This window comes from Dermacentor silvarum, chromosome 11 (assembly GCF_013339745.2).
Source record: "Dermacentor silvarum isolate Dsil-2018 chromosome 11, BIME_Dsil_1.4, whole genome shotgun sequence".
NCBI classification, from domain to species: domain Eukaryota; kingdom Metazoa; phylum Arthropoda; class Arachnida; order Ixodida; family Ixodidae; genus Dermacentor; species Dermacentor silvarum.
The window spans coordinates 84,056,076-84,080,062 of NC_051164.1; the positions used below are offsets into that span (position 1 = coordinate 84,056,076).

General features: G+C 48.0%; 2 protein-coding genes across 5 annotated transcripts in view; both read left to right on the forward strand.

Moving 5' to 3' along the window:
• Positions 1 to 1,336, forward strand: part of LOC119434056 (uncharacterized) — a 54,597-nt gene extending 53,261 nt beyond the window's left edge. For all 4 annotated transcript variants that reach the window (XM_049659357.1, XM_049659356.1, XM_049659358.1 and 1 more), the window contains one exon: positions 995 to 1,336. In XM_049659357.1, the coding sequence (XP_049515314.1) occupies positions 995 to 1,213 (219 nt within the window). In that variant the 3' untranslated portion in view covers positions 1,214 to 1,336. The remainder of the gene's footprint in view (positions 1 to 994) is intronic.
• An 8,968-nt stretch (positions 1,337 to 10,304) lies between these two features.
• Positions 10,305 to 23,987, forward strand: part of LOC119434139 (uncharacterized) — a 31,184-nt gene continuing 17,501 nt past the window's right edge. The window contains exons 1-2 of the mRNA XM_037701462.2: positions 10,305 to 12,168; positions 16,740 to 16,897. Coding sequence (XP_037557390.1) covers positions 12,003 to 12,168; positions 16,740 to 16,897 — 324 coding nt within the window. The 5' untranslated portion in view covers positions 10,305 to 12,002. The remainder of the gene's footprint in view (positions 12,169 to 16,739; positions 16,898 to 23,987) is intronic.

Sequence of the window (23,987 nt, forward strand, 5' to 3'; positions counted from 1 at the left end):
ACTAAAGAGTATTTTGTTTGATTTCATTTCGTAGTACATACAATGCTAAATATTGTCGACGCTAGTGAAACCAACTTTCTTAAGGAACGGCCGAGTGATCGGGGGCAGTATTAGCAATAGCTCTTATCTTATGGTTTTGCATTCCTTTAAGGCGTGCCTCATAATGAGAACTGGTTTTGGCACGTAAAACCAACCCCCTCCCCAAAAGAAAGGACGAAGTTCTTATCATTCATTTAATTGTTGCTAATTTTATGATTTACTGTGTCAGAGCTTTTATATTAATGAAACATTCTCGTAACAACTCAAAATGTTTGATGTACGTCAACATTTATGGAACGTTCTCTCCCCATTATGTATATCCAACATGTCAGAGCTTATTCAGTGTAATGTTATTATACATTTTATTTATTGTTAATTGAATGCTTTAATGTGTCTGAGCTTTATTACTAATGTTTCATTCTTCTGACACCTCACATGACTGATGTATGCCAACATTTTTCCAACGTTGTCGCCCCCCCCCCCCCCCTTACCCGCAAGGGCCTTTAAGGGTGTGATGATGACGTGTATTAAGCGTGAACTAGAAGATTAAACTACACAGTTCGTTATGTAAGGCGTGACGGCGCAAAAGCAACTGGCTATGATGCGCCAACCACAAGGTAAGATTTTATATTTAGATGTAATTGCCCAACGCCAAAAAAAAAAAAAAAAAAGTCGGGGACCTGGAAGACCAACGACAACTGGTCGCCACGCCCAAGAGGGCAGTCGAAGCCAGAAGGTTCCTGGACTAAGGAGCCTTCCCACCTCAGGTTGATACCGGGCCTCGCTCGGGACACTGTCTCTTCAATAAACGTTTGTTTCTGTCTCTCTTTCTCGTTTACAATTTCATAAATAATAAAAAAAGGCCCGTTGCCTCTACAACTAAAAAAAAGAAGAAAAGAAAACATCTTCAAGAGATTGACGTGCGTTTTCTGATAAGGTCGAATAAACTACGCAGGAGACGCACACGGTCGTGTACACGGGTCACCCGAACCAGCAGATGCCGCAGCAGTTCCCGCCCCAGATGCACCAGCAGTGGCCGCCAGGGGCGCAGCCTACCTCACCGCCTCACGAGTACCGCGGGCCAACCGAGCCCTCCAGCCAGCCACAGGCCTACAGCGCACCGCCGCCAGCTTACCCACCCGGCCCTGCCTACGTGCCACCCAACAAGTACTAGCCGTGGATCTAAGTGCTCGGCGGGGGCTCGAGCACAAAGGCACACGTGGTGTCAACTTGTCTACGACGCGCGCATGCACTAACGCACAACTTATTGGTCATAAAGAATCACGCGGATCTGTACCGTTGCGTCATCCGTTGCCTTTCGCTATTTTACCATCAACATCTCCTTACTACTCCATCATTTCCCATGCTTCAATTTTTCGTCTTTATATACCCCTTTTCCTCTCCTTCCGCGTAGAGAGTGGCTGTGAAGAGGAAAATGCGCTAATTTCTGCAACTCTTTACGGTGCACAGCTCAGGGCCTCAGTATACCAGAAGTTATTTTGGTTAACACCCCTGCCTTCGCCTTTGCTTTTCTCTCTCTCTCTCTCTCTCACTTTCTTGTCCGATCTTGGGTACACAAATTTAGACAGTTCATAGATTGTCTGTAAAACCCTCCTAGATCGCTCTGCCAATGATAGGTTTCATGTAACGGCTATATAACGTTAATATACCATCTACAGATGAACGTCGTTAAAAAGTAAACTTTCTTACCTGACGCGGTGGCTCAGTTAGCTAAGGCGTTGCGCTGCTGAGCACGAGGTCACGGGATCGAATCCCAGCCACGGCGGCCGCATTTCACTGGAGGCGAAATGCAAAAACGCCCGTGTGCTTGCCTTGTAGTGCACGTTAAAGAGCGCCAGGTGGCAAAGATTTATCCGGAGCCCTCAACTACGGCGTGCCTCATAATCAGAACTGGTTTTTGCACGTAAAACCCCAGAAAGAAGAAGACGAAAAAGTAAACTTTCTTTGATATAGTTGTGTTCCATCGGCTTACTGCACGCTTTCTTTACAGTAAATCTAAGGGCGTTAATTGGCAAAAGGTGGAAACACGTATGTCCACAGGCTGTTGTCTACGGACAATCGGTAGACGTCTCAAAAAAGAAAAAAAAAGTCGCAGATAAGCTATCTATAGACTGCCTGGCTATATTTTTGATAGGTAAAGCTAACAAGCGCCGACTCAGCTGCTTTGGCATATCATTAGACTTCACGTGCTTACGCCAAAACTTCCTGCATGCGCCATGTGCTTCTGGGGCGTACGTTTTGCCCTTTAAAAAATGATGATTCTCTGACACACGCATTATACATTATTGGGATGAACATTTTGTTGCCACTCATTGACGGTGTGATGCTGTTGCTACAACGCGTGACTCCACAAATGTTTGATGAAGGCATGTGCGCTGACCCGTCGTGGTTGCTTAGTGGCTTCTCTCTTTTATTGCGATAGCAATTATATGGACACTCAAAAGCAGATTTCTGCCGTCGGCGTCGCCGTCGCCGTGAGGTTCTGTATGACGTCATTTGGAGAAGAAATCGTCGCCGCGCACCGAACGCTGTATGTGCGAGTGAAAGGGCGCGAGTGGCGCGTCTTTCACGGGGAGTGAACGCACGGCGGAGAACAAACGCGCGTTCTGCGCCGTGCTCGCTTAAGGGCTGCAGAAGTAGGCGTCTCTGTTCTCCTTCACAATCACCATGTATGTAGAGCAAACGCGCCTTCTTCTGACGAGCGAGAGGCCGTGGGGGAGGGGGAGGGAAGGGAGGCGACGTTTAGCTGCGGCACGCAGTGCCTATTTATATCAGAGGCTCCGGCAACAGTCACCAACGCCGCACGCATATTGAGCGAACGCGGGCAAAACGCGGATGGCGTCGACAACAGTTCTGCGTGTTGCCGATGCTGCTGCATGTCCAAGCTTATACAGCTGATAAAGCTAATATCATTACTCCGTATGGCTCTCTACAAGTTTGCTATCGCAATTGATGCTTCACCTTTCAGGTGAAACTGCGACAACTTTTTATTGCGATAGCAATTATATGGACACTCAAAAGCAGATTTCTGCCGTCGGCGTCGCCGTCGCCGTCGCCGTGAGGTTCCGTATGACGTCAATGGAGATGAAATCGTGACCGCGCGCCGCCGAACACTGTATGTGCGAGTGAAAGGGCGTGAGGGACGCGCTCTTTCACGGGGAGTGAACGCACGGCGAACAAACGCGCGTTCTGCGCCGTGCTTCCTTAAGGGCTGCAAAAGTAGGCGTCTCTTTCCTCCTTTACAATCACCATATATGTAGAGCAAACGCGCCTTCTTCCGATGCGCGAGAGGCCGTGGGGGAGGGGGGGGAAGGGGGAGGGAAGGGAGGCGACGTTTAGCTGCGGCACCAAGTGCCTATTTATATCAGAGGCTCCGGCAACAGTCACCAACGCCGCACGCATTTTGAGCGAACGCGGGCAAAACGCCGACGGCGTCGACAACAGTTCTGCGCGTTGCCGGCGCTGCTGCATGTCCAAGTTTATACAGCTGATAAAGCTAACATCGTTACTCTGTATAGCTCTCTACAAATTTGCTATCGCAATTGATGCTTCACCTTTCAGGTGAAACTGCGACAACTTTTTTCATCCCTATACCCCCTTTCCCCAGTGCAGGGTAGCAAACCGGACGTGCGTCTGGTTAACCTCCCTGCCTTTCCTCTCTTCTCTTTCTCTCTCTTTTCGTGGCATTGCATTGCATAGCACGAGGTCGCGGAATCGAATCCGGGCTACGGCGGCTGCATTTCGATGGAGGCGAAATGCAAACACTCCCGTGTACCGCGCATTGGGTGCACGATAAGGAAACCCAGGGGGTCAAAAATGAATACGGAGTCCCACACTACGGCGTGCCTCATAATCAGATCGTGGTTTTGGCGCGTAAAACCCCAGAATTTTATTTGACTTCAATGAGTGCTGTGAAGATGTCGTTTTCCTCGGAGGGGCCCGCGGCGATCAGGAAGAGAGCGCAACGACTGCTCTGATAGCCTTCCAGCGAGACGCGGGGCTCATCGACACCTGGTGACACACCACTGATCTCAACTCAAAGGAGGATCAGGTGGAGCAATTGCCGGCTATGTATGCCAGGCTAACCCCGTCTGCTTCAACATCACCACCACCACCACCACCACCCTGGTGTGCTGAAATACAATGGAACATAATATACCCAAAAATAAAGTATAAATTATGCAATAAGTATAGAAATAAGCTGGATGCGGTTTTTCCAGAAATGCACAAAAAGAAACGGATTATATTCTTTAGTAACGAGAAATGAATATGCAAGAACAGTTGCATTTGCACAGAGATGTGCTGCTTCGTGTGTCAAATGTTTATAGAGTGGCGCGCAGCGCCACGGTGTTTTCTGTCAGTGAAAAATGTAACTACCGTTGTAGTTGTTTTGTTTGTTACTAAAACGAAATCGCAGGTAGGTCTGTGCCTTTGCGTGAAAACCGCATCTTGCTACTGTCTACACTTTTCACATTATACAGCTTTTTTGAACTTTTTCTGATACTTTTAGATCACTCAGTACACTGCAGACAGTAGAATATTACGCAGGTATGTATTTTTCAGAGATACGAAAGCACTGTAGCAGTGACAGGAGCTGTCTGCTGTCCAATCCGAGGCTAAGGCCGTGCAATGAACCTTCGGCGCCGAAAATAGAGAACGTGAGGGCTATTCAGGTCAACTTATGGTGCATTAAATTAAAAAAGTCGCAGTTTCACCCGAAAGGCGAAGCATCGATTGCGATAGCAAATTAGTAGACACCTGTACGAAAGGGATAGCAGATTTATCGGCCGTATAAAGTTGTAAATATTCGCTTACTAACCAAACAAACAAGCACGGTGTCACGCGCGCGCAGGTAAACAGGAACGCATCTCGCTCGATGACCGCGGGAGCTCGTCAAAAAGCTGGAGTGATAAAGCGTGCCAGCGGCAGCGAGCAAATTGACCTTCGCGCTAGCTATCGCTTCAACGCGAACTAAACGTCGAAAGCGCAGCACATACGAAGCTACCGGCACTCGGCGAACTTTGCCGACATCGCAGATCGCTTTGAAGATGAGGCCCGCGCGGGCGCGCACTTCTTCCACGTCGCAGATCGCTGTCAAGACACGGCGTCCGCGCGGCCGCTGCCGTAGTAAACCCCCCTGCCCCCCGTTCTCGCTCCTCCCCCCCGCTGCCCCCCCCCCCCCCTCCCCGTGCCTCGCGCCCGACAGAAGAAGCGCGCTTCCGTCTCGCCTTTCCGCCTGGAGCCGCAGCCGTCGGCTGACCATCGCAAGCTATCACTCGCACCTGCAACTACGGCGCGCGGCGACGAATGTTACCGTGTTTAGAATTTGTACGGAACCTCACAGCGACGCGTCCACGTCCAAGGCAGAAATGCGCTTGGACTGTCCTTATAACAATATACTAAATTCTGGTCTATTACGTGCCAAAACAACGATCTGATTACAGAGGCGCCCCTAATGAGAGGGGGGGGGGGAGGGGAGGGGTGCTCCGAATTTATTTCGACCGGCACACGATTATTATTATTATTATTATTATTATTATTATTATTATTATTATTATTATTATTATTATTATTATTATTATTCTGCATTACGTCCCTATTGGAATGTGGCCGCCGCGGCTGGGATCGAACGCCTGACCAACGAGCTCAGCAGCGCTACGACCTCGGGTTCGCAAGTCTACTCTCTATGGACGAAAACGAACGCAATGTATAAAGTGGACGACTTGCATTTTGGAAGTTTGCGGGTGGTTGCGAGTGCTCTGAAGGGGATTTTGAGCGCAGTTGGGCGCAGTATAAGCGGTTTGTATTTTCCGTTTCCTGTGAGCGATGCTCGAATGAGCGCGGACCAAATAAAACTAAGTGCGCGTGTCACAGGCGTTAATTTCAAGCGACAAGTTTTCAGTATGTAATTGCCGACGAAATTTGCATAGCTGCGTTGCCATGAATTTTCTTTCCTATGTCCGGAGGAAAGACTTTCCTATGTCTTTCTTTCCTATGTCCGGATTAATTTCCGGAGGAAATTAATCCGGAGCCCCCCACTATACGGCGTGCCCGACACTCATATTGTGGTTTTGGCACGTAAAGCATCAGATTTTTTTTTGTCTTGCAAATTAAGAAATATTTCACGTATATAGTTCACGTGCACATCGGCGCCTCTCGCTACGAGCACATCCTCGATCCCAACAGATTATTACAAGCGATTACTTGCTGTTTCATTGAAGCTCGTCACGTCGGGATGACAACCTTTCCAACCTATATATAGTTATCACCCACGGACAGGTAAAGAAAGTGGTGGGTGGTTGAAACTTTCTGCAGCTGTACACGCGGACCAAATAATAGTAGGCGGCATCGAAATTGCAGCGGAGGCAGGCGAGTGCGCAACTGAGGTATGTAAGATTTCTTTTTTTGTCGTTTCTATTTACCGTATTCGCTTGAATTTAGGCCAGCCTAGACTCGAAGCCGAGTTCCGAAGCACGGAAGTTTAGAATAAATAAATAAATAAATAAATAAATAAATAAATAAATAAATAAATAAATAAATAAATAAATAAATAAATAAATAAATAAATAAATAAATAAATAAATAAATAACCATTGTACTGACACATCGTGCTTGGTGACAGCGCCTCGCCGAAAGCGAACGTTCCAAAAACAAATGACTGTGTCCGCACTGCACGCATTCAATGCGGTCAAAATGGCGCTCCGTTACAGCGCGCTGTACTACTGAGCAGTTGCGGAATAGTGGTGCAGTAGTAATGTTTAGAGCTGGCGTTAGCAGCATACCATTTTTCTAGTTATGACGGTTCGTAATAAAATTCTCGGACGTATAAGCCGACGTAGGAGTGTCTAAGTCAGTTTTTTTTTCTTGCCCCATTTTCTTCTAAAATAATTTATCAGGTTATATTCGAAGAAACACATTACTGCGACATCCATTCTAAGCTTGAAATTTAGTTTGCCTTGTCTGTTCTATCGCTTACGACGATGGCGGCCGTCGTCGTGATTGCTAAGTCCGGCGTCAGGCCATATCCCGTGCTTCACTCTCGCCGTCTTGGATGGTTTTAACGTGACGTCACGGGCGCAGCGTCTCACCGTACTAGCATATAATCGTGACGCGTGGGCGCGATTCACAGAAGTCGCCGCAGACAACCACAGCTCATGCAGGGCTTTGTTTTATATACAGACGACGCGCGCTACCCTGGCGCCATCTCGAAGCCATCGTCGCCGCAAAGCCTCTCGGGTGCGGCGCTATGCTTTTATTCTCAAGCTTTCGCCCTATCCTCCTCCGCTTGCCGCCTGACGGTTCCACTGCACCAGACCGTCTCAGTGCGCCATATCACGCGTACATATTGTTGCTTTTTAGCGGTGATCGCTTTTCACCGAATTGTCACTGCTATTAATTTGTCACTCGGCGCAAGACGCTCCTGTCGTGCTGCTATATATATATATATATATATATATATATATATATATATATATATAGGAAAGTCAGAAGCACAACTTCGCGGTTATCTTAGGTTTAATATTTTCCCAACAGTTTCGGTCGGTGGACCGACCTTTTTCAAGGGAGGTCCATATATATATGGACCGCATTACGCGTACAGTGCTTTACCAATCAGCTACCGGCAGCAGACACGTCAACTTTCATTAGTACTTGCGTATGTGTACAAGGTTAGCCCTGATTATTATCATTATTATTATTCATTGGCATCCTCTTTGAAACGGGGTGGTGACAAATAGTCACTTAGCCTGCTTGAGTTAATGAAGTATGTTATGTAGGGTGTTATATAGGGAGGTCCATATATATAGAGCATATATATATATATATATATATATATATATATATATACGTTCCTTGTTCACCCACCAGCTTCTCGTCGCGCTGGTACCTCAAGATGGCGCCCGACAATGACTTCACTGCTTTGACGCTAAGAACTTTGCACTGAAGATAACGCTTAACTTGGGAGAGTCGGTGATGCATGCTGCGCAGGAAGTGCCCTCGAGGACAAGGGCTGCGAGAGAGGCACGCAAGGACGCATGCGGGAGCGCTGCAGCTACTAGCGTTTATTATTGTGATAGCCATTATGTGGACACTCCACGCGAATTTGCGCCGTCGGCGTTGCCGTGATGTGTTGCACAAACTCCAAGTGCGATAAGGTCGCGGCCGCGCGCAGCATTTTGCAGGTGCGAGGAAAAGCTCGCGAGAGGTGGCTTCATGCGGTGGTGTCTTCTCACGCGAGAAGGGAAGGGAGCGGGGATATGCGCGCGCTATAGGAAGGGGGAGGGGGGGGGGGGTATGGCCAAGTTATACATGGGCCAAGTTGTATGGCCCAAGTTACACATGGGCCATACAACAAAAAAGGTCAAGGAAACGGCGTAGTTGAGTCACTTCAACTGGGCAGAAAATATATCATTTGACACGACGTTTGACACGACGTTGACGGCACCGGCAGGTAAGCTATTCCATTCTTGTATAGTTTTCGGACAAAAAAAAAAATGATTTCTTACGCAGTCCTGTCTTGCACGGAACTTGCCGTACCTTTAGCGCGTGGTCCACGCGTTGTGACCGGTAATGAAGCGACATTTTATATTTGTGCTTTTGTATACCGATTGGACCGTAGTATATGGAATGAAAAAGGCTCAGTAGCTGCTTTCTGCGTCTTACTTCTAAGGTATCCCATTTAAACTCTTCCTTAGCACTCGTAGCGCTGAAAATTAGCTTTGTATCGACGTGACTCGTACCGTACACCTAGATTCTCTACCCTCTCAAGTTTATCACTGTCACGTGCCGTCGGAGGGTCCCACAATACACAGGCGTACTCAAGGACGAACCTTACGTACGTTTTGTATAGCAGCTCTCGTGTAGACTGGCTGAATGCTCTGGAGTTCTAACGAAGAAAACCTAGCATTTTCCCTGCCTTAGCGGTTACATTGTTAACCCGTTTCGGCCATGATAATTCTGGGGTGTACCAAACACCCAGATATTTAAATTGTGTTGCTTTAGCTATTAAATTGTTATTCAAGGTGTAAGAGAAACTTATAGAGTTCTTTCGAGTGTATGTCATGTCGACTGTTTTGGTTAGGTTTATCTGCATGCGCCACTTCGTGCACCATTCACTAATTAGACTGAGGTCTTGCTGAATCAGATTGGCACCATCCATGCTGCTAGTCACCCTATATAACACCCTACATAACATACTTCATTAACTCAAGCAGGCTAAGTGACTATTTGTCACCACCCCGTTTCAAAGAGGATGCCAATGAATAATAATAATGATAATAATCAGGGCTAACCTTGTACACATACGCAAGTACTAATGAAAGTTGACGTGTCTGCTGCCGGTAGCTGATTGGTAAAGCACTGTACGCGTAATGCGGAAGATGTCGGTTTGGCTTCCACCTGGCGCCAAATTGTCTTTTAGTTCACTTTCCTTTTTTCTTTTCTTAGTATTTCTACATTTCAAATAAACAGAACAGTCAATTTCTTCTGTGCTTTCTCTAGCTTCATTGTTTGTTTTCTTGAAATGGCTGTAAACTACAAAAAAAAAAAGAAAAAAGAAAGAAAAAAGGATCGGGCCCCTCGGTTTCCCATCGTCTCGCTTACCCATCCATTTAAGTTATACACCGTCTTCGAGCCCTTTGAAGTAGCAGGCAAGCATCTCTTTCCTATGCTGTACTCTCTATAATTCACTAAGGAACTTAGCAATATGGCAGCACAGCTGAAATGTAGATTCATCATCGTCATCATCATCGTCAACCTATGTTTACGTCCACTGCAGGACGAAGGCCTCTCCCAGCGATCTACAATTACCCCTGTCTTGCGCTAGCTGATTCCAACTTGCGCCTGCAAATTTCCGAACTTCATCACCTTCACTGGGTATAATTCAAGGACGTAAGCTCCGCAAACAATAGCGCTTTCTAGTTTGTGCTGGAAGTCCTACAGGAAAACAAAAAAGAAAAAAGAAAGAAAAAGAAATTCAATGCGTTACATTCAATGTAGTCGCCAGGCATCTACATTTCGCAGGGCACGCACCGAACGTATACGCTTGGCGCCCTCCAAAACTGAAGTCCAAGCGTGCAAAACAGATAGCACTGAAGCCATCGTTACCATCTGTAAACGAAGGATGTGTTTCGAAAATCGCAAGGCGGCGTTATCGATACAGAGTTAAGACAGGGCTTGGCTCGACGGTGCAGTCACTGCTCGGCATTCTCTGCACTAGTGGGCAAGCGTAAGTACTATACTTGTTTCCTTTTTCTTTTATCGACTATAAATTAGTTATTTCAGTAGAACGGTTGACGTCACGTTGGTCTGTGTTGCGTGCGATTTTTGATGCGCCAGAAAGTTTCCGCGTTAGTTTTAAGCGACATGAATCCAGTAGGAAGGTGAATGCGTCGTTACTCAAGCTCATGCGTCAGTTAGTCCTCGTATTGGGGCAATTATGCGTGCGTTTCAGTGGAACCTGTCAGGTGAAGTTGAAGGCGTCAGCCGTGCTACCGTGCAACTCTCAATATCACAAAAAAAATTACGCGTTCTGTTTTTAAAGATTAAGAAGCAGTAAGGAATATTACTGGGGCTGCTACTAAAGGTGATCGTCGATTCTTTCCTTGTATTGACATTCTAAAATACTCTTAGAAGCAGTCGCGCGTTCTTGCATAGCACAGCTGCGTCATAGCAGACATATATGGCGTTGATTTCCACATAGAGCATGAATGCACGAAGAAAAGAAACAAAAAGATGCGTACGAACAATTTTTCCAGTGAACGAACCGGTATCGCGAGCGCGTGTGCATGCAATGTTGTGAACAAGTGTACCGCGAACGGAATAGTCAAATATACACAAATGAGCGTGATAATTTCGTTAATCGATATTTTGAAGCCCCACTTCTCCTCGAGTGTATCAATAAGTTAGCACGCGTGCACACCTTCCGATTTCTTTTTTATTGAACTTGAATCTTTCAATCCTAGTTTGATGCGTGCACAATAAATGTAGATAAATCAGGGCACGTAAATGAATAGGAATAATATTTTAAACGTTCAAGTTATGCTTGGCCCAGTTGCGGCCTGGAATTGATCGGTATACTAATTACTTCGAGAGCCTTGACGTCGAGTTAATGCCGGTCACCTACTTTAGCTCATAGACCTGAGCTGCACTCAAGTGAAGCGCTTGTATCGTTCCTGAAGATACAGCTATCAGTGAGCATAACGAACTTTTGGACTAGTGTGTTTTGCTCACGCGTATTTGTTGGTATTTTGTGCGTTTCGTCTCCTTTGTTTGTCGGTTACTTTCTTTCCCCACTCACCACCTCCCCCGGAGTGTGCTAGCACGCCAAGCCTGTCGCTATACGATAACCTCTCCAGATATATTCAAACTTCCTTTCTACTTTGGTTCGGTACGGCATGGTTCCATCATTTGTGCAATTATCGTCCTCTATGACGGTAACGGTACGAAGACTGTCGTATGCGTGTAACGTACGCTCTTTGTCAATAGTATGCGGACTGCGTTCTCTGCGGCCGCGAGGCTGACTACAGGCTGTTTCAGGGAGAGAGAAATAAAACTTTATTGTGTGCTTCCATGGTATGCCATAAGTTCCAACGCCCTGGCGAATGATAATAACTTTCTCGCAAGTTTGTGCTCTCTTTGTCAGTTCTTCTTTCCGCTCAGTTTTCCTTGCGTCAGAACCACATTTAAAACATGAAACAACTAGCCCAAAATCACACTCTGCTGAATAACTCCAACACTGACCATCCTGAGGCTTGGAGTACCAGGATTGCTATGGGAACCGTACCACACAGCCGAACGACACATGTGGGAAAGGCACGCAGTGGCCCGAATACTTTTGACGAAAGCTGTGTACGTTCACTAAGGAAACTGCGGTATTTGACGTTCTGTACATTCCTATATAATATGACGTGTTGTTTCTGTTATCTCGCAAGAATTCAGCAGGCATGTCTGCAAAGACGCGGCTGATGATCGTCGCTATCTTGGCAGCCTGCTTCGTCTGGGAGGTGAGGGCGCAAAATGGCGGCCTGCCGCCCGCCATGCGTCTGCCAACGACGGAGGGAGGCGGTCAAAGTCCCAGACCAACCTGCGCGCCGTCTCCAAAACCTGGTGGTCAGTGTTTCGGTGTGCTCGTAACTTCCCAAGTGACAGCGGCTCAAAACGTTTGTGCGTTTGTCACACAAAACAGAAGGAATCGGGATGGAAAACAATTAGCCCCCCCCCCCCCCCTCCCAGAACAATATATATGTATATATACACACGCATATATATATATATATATATATATATATATATATATATATATATATATATACGCGGATTCAATGCACATATTGGAAGCTATATGAAGTGAAACTTTCGTGAAGCTGTTAATCAAAGGCTACAAATTTGCTGATTTCGTTTCTGCATATTTGGCGTCAAGGAAACTGGCGCGCGCGCTTGTGTGCCCGCGCACGTGTGCTACGCAATGTGATACACGAGGCGATAATTTCAGATAACTAATTGGCTTTGGCATGATCGATATGTGCTACTGTGAACTAATAGATAGAGCATCGGGTTGCTGGGCTGGAGTACTGAGTTTCGATCCCAACATCGCGAAGGCAATTTAATTATGTATACTTTTAAATTATGATCTATTCGCCAAGAAAGCAGCGCCCAGCAGCCTCGGTCAGAAAATTCCTGGAGTGTTTGAGTGTTTGCAAGGACAGCTTAGCTTTAAAGCATGTTTACAGAAAGCATACAGGCACATTTCTACAAAGTATGCACGCCATCTGTATGTGCTATGCGGGTTTTTGCATGCAGTGGTGGGCGTTTGCAGTCGTAACGCAATATGTCGCTAAAAATGATCTATCTGCCGACGTCATAAAACCGTTTGAAGTCAGAAGAATGGAGTTTAGGCAAAGGCACGCCCTGCCCACCATTTACTCGCTGGCTGAATCGTCTTATACTTGCCACTTCCATAGACAATATCGCCAGAGTGTGTTTCCTGTAAAAATTAATATTTACAGAAGGCGACGTATTGTAATTCATACAGGAAATTTTGTGATATGAAAATATGAGTGCATAAAATGGCGCATGGAATAGAGGAAATACATAACCTGGAAAACGAGACACAATACACAGGTTCAAAACTCATACAATGATACAAGCACTTGCATACATTGTGATTAAGGGGTTGTTTCCTTGGTTGAAAGTTTGTTCAGGGCACTATCCAGATTATTCTATTTTTCTATTGTGTGGAAGGAGAAGGAATACGGAAAACAGTTCAAGTACACTTTCAGTGCTGCTATGTTTAACTAGCTTGAGCTGCGGATGGTGCGTGTGGAAGAAATGATAAAACAGAGTGGTTATGATAGCATGAGTAGAGTGAACTAACTAGTGTAGGGTGATAAGGCCCAATCGCACACGCACACTTGTGCGTCTGCACGCTCGTGACTGAGCTCACAATATTTGGGCGTAGGATAAGGGCGAAAAGTTCTCGTCATGAAGCTGATATATGGATCTGATTATTTTGTTTTGTGTGGCTGCAAGGCTTTCTATGTCTGAATTTATTATTCTTTTTTCCCCTTTCATTGACACATCTGACAAGATTTACATGTTTTAAGGGTTATGTATTAAGCCTGTAAGTCACTTTGTACCACATGCCATGCTCGCAAGCACTTGTGCTTATGCGGGCTGTTCCTTACTTTGTACAAATGTTATCTCAAACAACTAACTTTTAAACTTCAACTACGCGACCCCATTACGGAGGCGTGGTCGAATACGGGTCTCAATAAGGTTCTATACTTTAGGTTATTTTGCTTCACCAAATGGTGAGAGTGATGCTCAGCCTGAGGAGGTGGCACGGTGAAGAAACGTAACATAAGGAATGAGTACAGCAGTCACACATAAAAAGCAAGAAAAAGAAATAAAAAGGTTGAAAGTAAAACGTGATACATGGAATGAAGTATCACGTGTTTCAATCATACGTGAATCATAGGTTCGTGCTATATAGTGTGTGGATTAGAAAGTAAACGGAGACAGCCCATATTCTAGTTGACGTTAAGAAGACGAAATGGATTTTAGCAGGCGGTGCATTGTGTAATACAGATAACTGGTGGTATATTAAAGATATATTTACAGACAGTTTGCGAAGAGAAGGAAAGCGCAATCGAAGATGGTAGTGAACTAGGTGGCACCATGGAATTAGGAAATGAGTGGGCGAACGACGGGGTTAGCTAGCGCAAGACAGGGACAATTGAAGATCGCCGGAAGAGGCCTTCGTCCTGCATAAAAAGACAGATGATAATGATGATGCCAATCATAGCCTGCCGTATAAGTTATCCTCCTAAGTCCTCTTGAACATTTTATAGCACATAGACCTCATTTCAACTAAAAAAAAAAAAAAAGAAAAAGCTGGAGGCAATGACGTAAGATATTTATACAGAGGTGTTATTCTGAACATAGCAAGATTTTGCCATAGTGTCAAATTCGCCATCTTGTCAGCTGTGATTGGCCCGGAGGGCTGCCATTGCGCGTCTGATTGGCTCAAAATGCCGCGATTACGGAATGCGACAATATAGCGGAGTTCGGCGATGTTCAGCATAGCACTCCAGAACATTAAGTCAGATGCATGCGGAACTGTATGAAAATCGACACTAATTTGATCCAGAACGTTGTTACGTCCCGGACGACGAAACGCGCTTGTGAGGTACGTTCCGAATAAACGCGAGATTACACAAAGACACGGGATGCAGCACCCACATGCAACTCAGCTACGCAATGTTACATCCTTATCTCTGTGTTTAGGTTAAGAAAAGCGCTTTTTACGGCAACGCACAAAATGAGACGATTACTTTCTCCCCGTACATGGAGATGCTGCTGCCAGCATTCAACCGTGGTATAGGTGGTGTCCAAATGCACGCCCCAGGGACGTCTCCCTCTGGTTAGCAGAAGCGGATCTCGAAGGCTACACATGTTTTACTGGGTGTGCCGGAAACGAATGCGGAGCCGGAAACACGTCATACACGCCATATTTTGGGCACCACTACTTTTAAGCAAATCGTTTCTTTTTTCATGGCCGTAATACAGTATTCGCAAAGAGACAACCGACTTGAAAACTGACTATGTGCTTGAGCTGTCTGCGTGACAGGCTCACATGGGGCCATGCATGAAAGGTTAGTCAGAGCCAACGAAGCAATGTTTCGACAAATAGGTGGTGTAAAATGCCCGCCCCAGTGTCGGGTGCCCTCTGAGTAACAGAAACGAAACAAATCTCAAAGGCGATGCTTTTGCTGGCTGCATGCGCCGGAAGGGAATACGGTACCAGAAGCACACCGAGCCCACCACGTTTTAAACACGTCCTATTCATGACCTACCCATAAATTTCCCCTGCCGGATAAAGTTCTATACTGGCGACGTGCGCAAATCACTATAGCTTAGAACTTTTTTACGCTATCTGGAACTTATCTTGTCGCCAACCGATAACATTTATCTATCTTTCGCGCATTTTCATTCTTTAACAGTGCATGTTCTACCCTTTCCTGTCAAGGACACTGTGTCACGCTGGCACGTGCCTGCTGTTCGTGAGATGCAAGTACCGGGTTGCAGCATTAAAGGAAGAAAACGCACGAAACACTGATGACGAATTTCTCGGGGGACAAGATAAGCCCCAAAGAGGGCAAATTTTTCTACAGTGCAGCATCAGAGTTTCTTCTAGTCTAGGTGGCGTCCAAAATTTGGCGGCGACAACGTCAGCGGTCCTTTCGTCCGTCCGCTGTACGACAAAATCATGGCCTTCTATATTGGTTTCTATTGCTCATACTCTGAGGACGGGTATCGAGTTTCTTGCGGAGATTACTACAAAGAACCCTTGCGCTGGGATGGTTTGGCTACCATAGGAATGATGGTTAGTACACGGAATTTGTCTAATCTTCGCTCTTGTGTCTCGCGAGGTTATATATTTTGCTAAATTTCTGACCAATCATTGTATCCTAAACGCAGTTAGTCTGTGCGCACATGCTTAGGCGTAATCACCGCGAATTCTTCCATTTATGACGAAATTATTAGTTTGCTTTCTAAGTATGTCACTGTAGTCGCCAAAGAAAAGAACATGTCATCCCGGCGGCTGCCATAGAATCGCTAATCATTCAATCGACGCGAACTACGATGAACCGGACAGCAGGGACTATGCCTGCCATTTGCAAACACTCGTTGCCTCGCGTGCTGGCTACACAAGTGACGATGATTTCCTGTACAACTCAGTGAACAAGGAACCCGCACGCGGTTCCGAAACGTCGGAATATTCATCAGACTTGGTCAGCGACCGTTATTCCCGTCAAATTATTAGTTTGTTGAGAAATGATCGAACCGCAGAGTCACAAAGCCGTTCGAAGCCAGAAGGACGAAGCTTAGCCAAATCCATGTATTGCCCATCATTCCCATGATGCATGAACCGCCATAGTTGGAGCCGCCATAGTTGCAGCTCCCGTGCAACGCCCGAATTCCATCTAGTCAACTAGTCGTGGTAGGCGCCACCTATATTCTTAGTAGGGAACTCTGTATCGCAGCGACATGCTTGGAATTGCGCGTCTCTCGCCGCGGCGGAAGCCCCGGCGCTTTCGTTGCCGTATTCTGCTTGGCCACTGTGAGTGAACCGACAGCCGGCTCTGTCTGTCGCTGTGGCGCCGCCTGCCGACACGCAGGTTGGCTCGCCAATACGACGCTGCTGACACAGTTGGCCTTCTGGTTCGGCACCGTGGGACTGCTGGTCACCCTGTGCGCCACGGCCATCTACTTCTGCTGCTTCTCGTGCGAACCCGTCCAAGTGGTGAGGCGGCAGCGGCGTGTGCACTCTGTGATGGTGAGTGTCCTGTTTAGTTTTTATTGCGATAGCAATTATATGGACACTTCAACCGGATTTCTGCCGTCGCCCTCAGGTTCCGTATAAAGTCCAAGGGTGATAAAATCGTCGCCGCGCGCCGTATGCGCGAGCGAAAGCACGCGGGGGACGCGTCCTATCACGGAGAGCGAACGCACGGCGGAAAGCAAACGCGACCGTCGCGCGAAAGGCCGTGGGGGTATGGGAGGGAGGGAATCGGGGCGACGCTGTGCTCCGGCAACAAAGGCGTATCTTGCAACCGGGTGTAAGGGGAACTTGCCACTTATTCTCTCACGCGAAAGCAAGAAAGCGGGAAGGCAGCGCGGGAGGGAGGGGAGGGGGGCGCGCGCAGCTTCTACTCTGCCAACAATTGCGCTCGAACTTTGCCTGCGGCTGTGGCGGTCGCCCGCACCGTCTGTTATCTCCACACGGCTCTGACCTTTGTATGCGCTGTGCATTCGCCGCTCAGTTTCCGTTGAAGCGATAGACCGCACGAACCTTCGCCCGCTGCGGCGGCTGCGCTTGCTGCCAGCGTTTTGACAGTCGTTGTCTGCGGTCATTCAGTGTGATCTATTCATGTTTGCTTGTGCGCGCTGACACCATGCTTGTTAATTCAGTTAGTAAGCGAATGTGTCCAAGTTTATGCAGCCGATAAAATTACTATCCCTACTCCGAATAGCTCTCTACTAATTTGCTATCGCAATTGATGCTTCGCCTTTCGGGCGAAACTACATTTTTTTTCTCTTTGGTATGCGTGTAGTCAGTGTTGCCAGGTCCGACAAGGCGGGGTAGCCCAAAGCTGGAGATATTGTAGCCGAAATGTAGCCAAATAGAAAAAAATAAGAGCAAAAAATTTTGTTGCCAAATATAGCAATTTTTATTTGCAGTTACATCTCTGTAAACATTTTCACATTAGACTACGGCAGTTTTTTGCACAACCAGTCGCAACAAAATATCCGTGCTGCCGTGGCGGTCGACCCTTAACCTCAACAACAGCGACATCACGCCGGCACATAGAACGCTTTTTCGTTGGCCCCGGAAGCTCTCATGTTCCAGCGAATCGCTGCAGAGGGCGAAATCAGTGCTTTTATTTTGTGACAGATAGTAATAAGTTATTATTTGGAGTTATATAGAGTAATATTAACTATGAATTCTGTGTTTAGCTGTCGTGAACGCAAAATAATGTTCGGCATCATCGACCTCTCAAGTGACCTCTGCCTAAGGCGTAGAAAAAGTTCAGCTGTCCAGTGGCCTGCGACGGCGACGCGCCCATGACTTCTTTTTTTATGGGCCAAAACGAGTCTTTCGAGCTGTGATATCTCGCGTTATGTGTCTGAACGTCAGATCTGGTTTTCTAGTTTTTTCTTCTTTTTTTAGTTAGCTTGGCCCGGGTTAGCTGGTACACACTCTATATAGCGTCCGTTTACATCAACCTGGCCGCCATCTTAGGTCTCTAGCACCGCAAGAACATGCGTTAAGCGCAAGTGTCAGACAACAGATGTCCACTCACTGTCCGGAATCGGTGTAAGCGAAGTTTGAAAAGATTACTGCGCAAAACGGCACACCAGTGCAAGAAGCGCGCAGTCGCTTTCGGCGACGAGCACGTCCCGAACGTAACTCGTTCGAAATGGCAAAAGCCGCGACGGCGCACAAAGCGCAAATGTAAACGACAAGTAATAACAGTGGTAATCCTGTGAAAACCGGTTACTGTCAAAAAGCAAACTATGTTGATGTGCTAATAAGAATTATTGCTGGGGGTTTACGTGCCAAAACCACGATATGATTGGGAGGCATGACGCAGTGGGGGACTCCGGATTAATTTTAACCATCTGCGGTTCTTTAACGTGCACCTAAATCTAAGTACACGCGTGTTCCTGCGTTTCGCTTCGATCGAAATAAAACCAGCGTCATCGAGCCAGCAGCGTGACACCTCACCTGCTAAGCTAACACAGTGGGTGATGTGCACGTGACGTGGTTCACTGATGTCATAGTGGCAAACATGTTTCGATATCAGCACAATGAGTACCTACTTCTGTGACGTTACGGGCAAACCATCTATAAGTAAAAGCACCAGGACACACCTTGGAGATCGGGGTCTTGCTCCTATATTGTTTTATACTTTATCACATACTTGACCCATTTCCCGATGGTTCGATTCTCCTCTCCGAGAAGGATCCGATCTTAAGTCCAGCCTATCGAAATGAATCTCGAATGTAAGCACGAACAAAAATTCATCTCGCAGGAAAAGAAAAATGGTAGTAAAGTTGAGTGTGAGAAACGTGGAGCAAGAGAAACGTGGAGAAACATGAACACACTGGAGCGTGTCTTCTACCCGTGCTTCCCTGCTGTCACGATGGCGCCACGGTTGCCCATCCCTATTTGTGGCTCTCCCTTTCTGAGCATAGCCATGTTAGTACAGTGCACTGTGAAACACCCTCTACTCCCAGGCTCATCTCAAATAACTGAAATGTGATTCAAGGCAGCTCACCAGCACGTTCTCCTGCCTGAAGCCGCAGCCGGCCATGCACATAAACTTTAGAGCATTGGCAAAACAAAGCTCAAGTTCCTTGCAAGCATTACAACAGATAGGTCTAAGTTTACACCTGCGCTGATTTTACTTCCATATTCCATCATCCTCCTCACATCTGGCTGGTACAATCAGTGCAACTACAAATTGTGAGCCGAAACAAGCAAAACTCCCGAAGGACATTTTCCTATCATTTGGATTCACAGTGCATGTCATTGTTGGAAATGATACATTGGGTTTGAGCAGGCTTCCTATCGCCTTGATTAAATGACTTAGCAGGCAAACGCCTAGTGCTTCAGCACATTCCTGAAGACCGTTCCAGACTAAGACGCAAATTTAAACGTCATGGCTTAGATAAACAAGGTTCTTGTCGACTTTTTCCTGCGTTCTGGATCGCGGGGTGTCGACATAGGTGTTCTTCCGCTGAGCTGGTGCACAAAGGTGCCCAGCAAACGGACACGACGTAGTGTTTTAGCTATGAAGTTGTCGCGCACCTTTCTTCTCGCGTCGCCAGCCTGAAAAGTCAACTTAGCGGACACGTCCACAGCACCGCGGAAATTACAAACACCAGGCAACAAGGCAGCTACACACTGGCTAATGATCGTACATGTACGGCCGTTTCAACAGTTCCGACCCAATATGGCGGAGGGACGGCACGGGCCTGGCCAAAGGGTGTCACCACCCTGAACTGCGGGAGGTGGCGCTGGCATCGATGCACCCTATTTCGTCACGTACTCGCAGGGATTCGTTACTTTCGCTCATGACTGTACATATGCCACGGGTCTTCAAAAGGGTCTGACGACGTTTATTGGGAGCGGCTGGGGCTCTGGCGAAAACGGCAGCGAGAGGCAGCTATCGAGCGGGGCGGTTAGCACGCGCACTTCTTTCTTCTTGCGCCTCTGCGCTTCCCCTATGCCCACTACTACAGGTGACATTTCCCCCCTTCCTCGGAAAGAGCATCGGCTCGATGCTCAAGAAGTGGTGTGGGAAAGGAAAAAAAAACAACAACAAAAAAACAAAACAACACACGCTCAATGAAGATGCTCGCGCACAGAACACAGCGAGAGCTACAGCAGCGTAGCTAGAAACAATTCTCTACCTCTCTAGAAACGAAGAGGTAAGTGCATTAGGTGCAAATGGGCGCGTAAAAATCACTAACGCGCAACGTAAGGCTTCATGCGTACGACGTGAACTACGTCAGAACTAGGTGGTTGTCGGCGCCGTGTTTGCGCCGCACTGTCAGGAACGACTTCATAGTTCACGTCACTAATGCGGCGCAGCACTTTGTACGGGCCAAAATACCGGCTGAGCAACTTTTCACAAAGGCCACGGCGGCGAACAGGGGTCCACACCAACACTTGGTCGCCGGGACTGTAGCGCACTTGCCGGTGACGGATGTTATAGCGCCGTGCATCTGCGTGTTGCTGCTCACCGATGTGCAGCCGCGCGAGCTGGCGAGCCTCCTCAGCGCGCTGAGCAAATTCTTCGGCGTCAGTAGTTAGGTTCTCGGCGTCGTGGCACGGAAGCATAGCGTCCAGCATCGTCTGTACTTCGCGGCCGTAGACAAGGCGAAATGGTGTGAAGCGCGTTATTTCTTGAGCGGCGGTATTATACGCGAAGGTCACATAAGGCAGGATACGATCCCATGTTTTGTGCTGGACGTCGATGTACATAGAGATCATGTCTGTGATGGTCTTGTTTAATCGCTCCGTAAGGCCGTTGGACTGCGGATGGTAAGCGGTCGTCTTTCGATGCCTGGTGTTGCTTAGTTGAAAAATTTCGTCCGTGAGCATGTGCCGTGAACGCCGTTCCTCTATCTGTGATAACAGTGGCTGGGGCACCATGGCGCAATACAATGTGACACATGAAGAACTGCGCTACCTCAGAAGCCGTGGCTCGTGGGAGCGCCTCTGTCTCGGCATAGCGGGTTAAATAGTCAGTGGCGACAATCACCCACTTGTTGCCGTCGGTTGACAGAGGAAAAGGCCCAAGAATGTCCAAGCCGACTTGGTCGAATGGCTTATGAGGTGGTTCAATGGGTTGCAATAACCCGGCGGGCTTCAGGGTAGGTGACTTTCGTCGCTGACATTCACGGCAGCCTTTCACATACTGCTTGACGCTTGCTGAAAGTCCGGGCCAGTAATACATCTCGCGCACTCTAGCAAGCGTTCGTGAGGAGCCGAGGTGGCCAGATGTAGGCTCGTCGTGGCAAGCGAAAAGAATATCGTCCCGCAAGTCTTTGGGAACTACTAGGAGGTAGGCTCGATCATTCGGGCGGGCGTTCTTCTTGTACAGCACATTGTCTCGTAGACAGAAGGACGTCAAGACGCGACGTAGATGGCGTGGTATGGTTGTATCACGGCCCTCTAAGTGGTCGATGAGAGGTCGAATTTCAGCGTCGTCACGCTGCGATTTGACCAAGTCCGACGTAGTAAGGGCGCCCAGGAAGCCGTCGTCGTCCTCTGACTGTCGACTGAAAGATTCGGCGGGAGCACGCGACAACGTGTCGGCGTCTTCGTGCTTGCGGCCAGACTTATAAACTATGGTGACGTCGAACTCCTGTAGCCGCAAGCTCCACCGTGCCAGCCGTCCTGAAGGATCGCGTATGTTCGCCAACCAACATAGAGCATGGTGGTCTGTCACCACTTTGAAGGGACGGCCGTAGAGATAAGGGCGAAACTTCGTGATCGCCCAGACGACCGCGAGACACTCTTTTTCTGTAGTAGTGTAGTTCGCCTCGGCACGGGACAGCGAGCGGCTAGCATAGGCTATTACTCGTTCAATGCCGTCTTGACGTTGGACGAGTACTGCGCCAAGGCCGATGTTGCTGGCGTCAGTATGCACCTCGGTGTCAGCCTCTTCGTCGAAATGTGCCAGGACGGGTGCTGACTGCATGCGTTGGCGTAGTTCAGCGAAGGCCGCTTGTTGCTCATTCGTCCAGGCAAATGGCGTGTCATCCCTGGTAAGGCGAGTCAGGGGTTCCGCAATCTTCGAGAAGTTGTCGATGAAGCGGCGATAATACGCGCACAAGCCCAGGAAGCGTCGGACGGCCTTCTTGTCGGCAGGAAGAGGAAAAGCTGCTACAGCGGCAAGCTTGTCGGGATCGGGTCGAACTCCTTTGGCGCTGACGACGTGTCCGAGAAACTTGAGCTCTTCATAACCGAAGTGGCACTTCTCTGGTTTAAGCGTGAGGTCAGCCGATCGGAGCGCTTCTAGCACATGCCGCAGGCGATGAAGATGTTGCTCAAATGTTTCAGAAAAGACAACTACGTCGTCAAGATACACAAGGCAAGTCTGCCACTTCAATCCAGCGAGGACAGTATCCATCATGCGCTGGAAAGTTGCTGGGGCTGAACACAAACCGAAAGGGAGCACTCGAAATTCGTAAAGGCCGTCGGGAGTCACAAAGGCAGTTTTCTCGCGGTCTCGTTCATCTACCTCGATCTGCCAGTATCCACTTTTCAAATCGAGTGACGAAAAGTACTGGGCACGCCGCAGTCTATCTAACGAGTCGTCGATACGTGGCAGTGGGTACACGTCCTTTTTAGTTACGTTGTTGAGCTTCCGGTAGTCGACGCAAAAGCGTAGCGTTCCGTCTTTCTTTTTGACAAGAACGACCGGAGACGACCATGAGCTGTTGGAAGGTTCGATCACGCCATCTTCAAGCATCTCTTGTACTTGCGTACGAATCGCCGCGCGTTCCTTTGCCGACACGCGGTAAGGCTGCTGGTGTATCGGGCGTGCGTCGTCGCATGTGATGATCCGGTGCCTTGTAACCGAAGTCTGGCGTACCTTAGACGAGCTTGCGAAGCATGCCCTGAATTCAAGCAAGAGCTCGTGCAGTGCTGCCTGTTTGTCGTTAGATAACTCGGGATTAATGTCGACGGTGCCCAGTGACTTGTCAGCCAGCCTCACTGGTTCAGGGGCAAAACATTCAGCTACGTGTTCCACTTCTTCGGCAAACGCTATCGAAGTACCGCGGAAGAGGTGTCGATGCTCATTACTAAAGTTGGTGACTAGCAACTTAGATCGGCCATCACGAAGCTGTAGCACACTCCTGGCCGCACAAACACCTTGTGTCAGTAGATGCGCTAAGTTACTTTCTGCGACCACTCCACCTTCGCGCATTCCACCGCACATCACTTCGACTAGAACACTGGCTCGTGGAGGAAGCGTAACACTTTCGGCGGAAACACGTAGCGCGTCATCACGTCGATTGTCGTCGTTTGCGTCGATTGCTTGGTCGGCTGAGAAGGTGACTACACCGCCCCGTAAGTCAATAACAGCGCCGTATTCCTGCAGGAAGTCAACTCCGAGAATGACGTCGCGGGAGCATTCGCGTAGGACAAGGCAACTCGCCACGAATGTCGATCCTCGAATCCGAACTCTTGTCGTGCAGGTTCCCAGTGGAGTAACGACGTGACCGCCAGCCGTACGAATCTGCGAGCCATGCCAAGGTGTAATTACTTTCTTCAGAAACGTCGCCATCTTCCCGCTTAATATAGAATAGTCCGCTCCGGTGTCCACTAAAGCGCTAACCGCGTA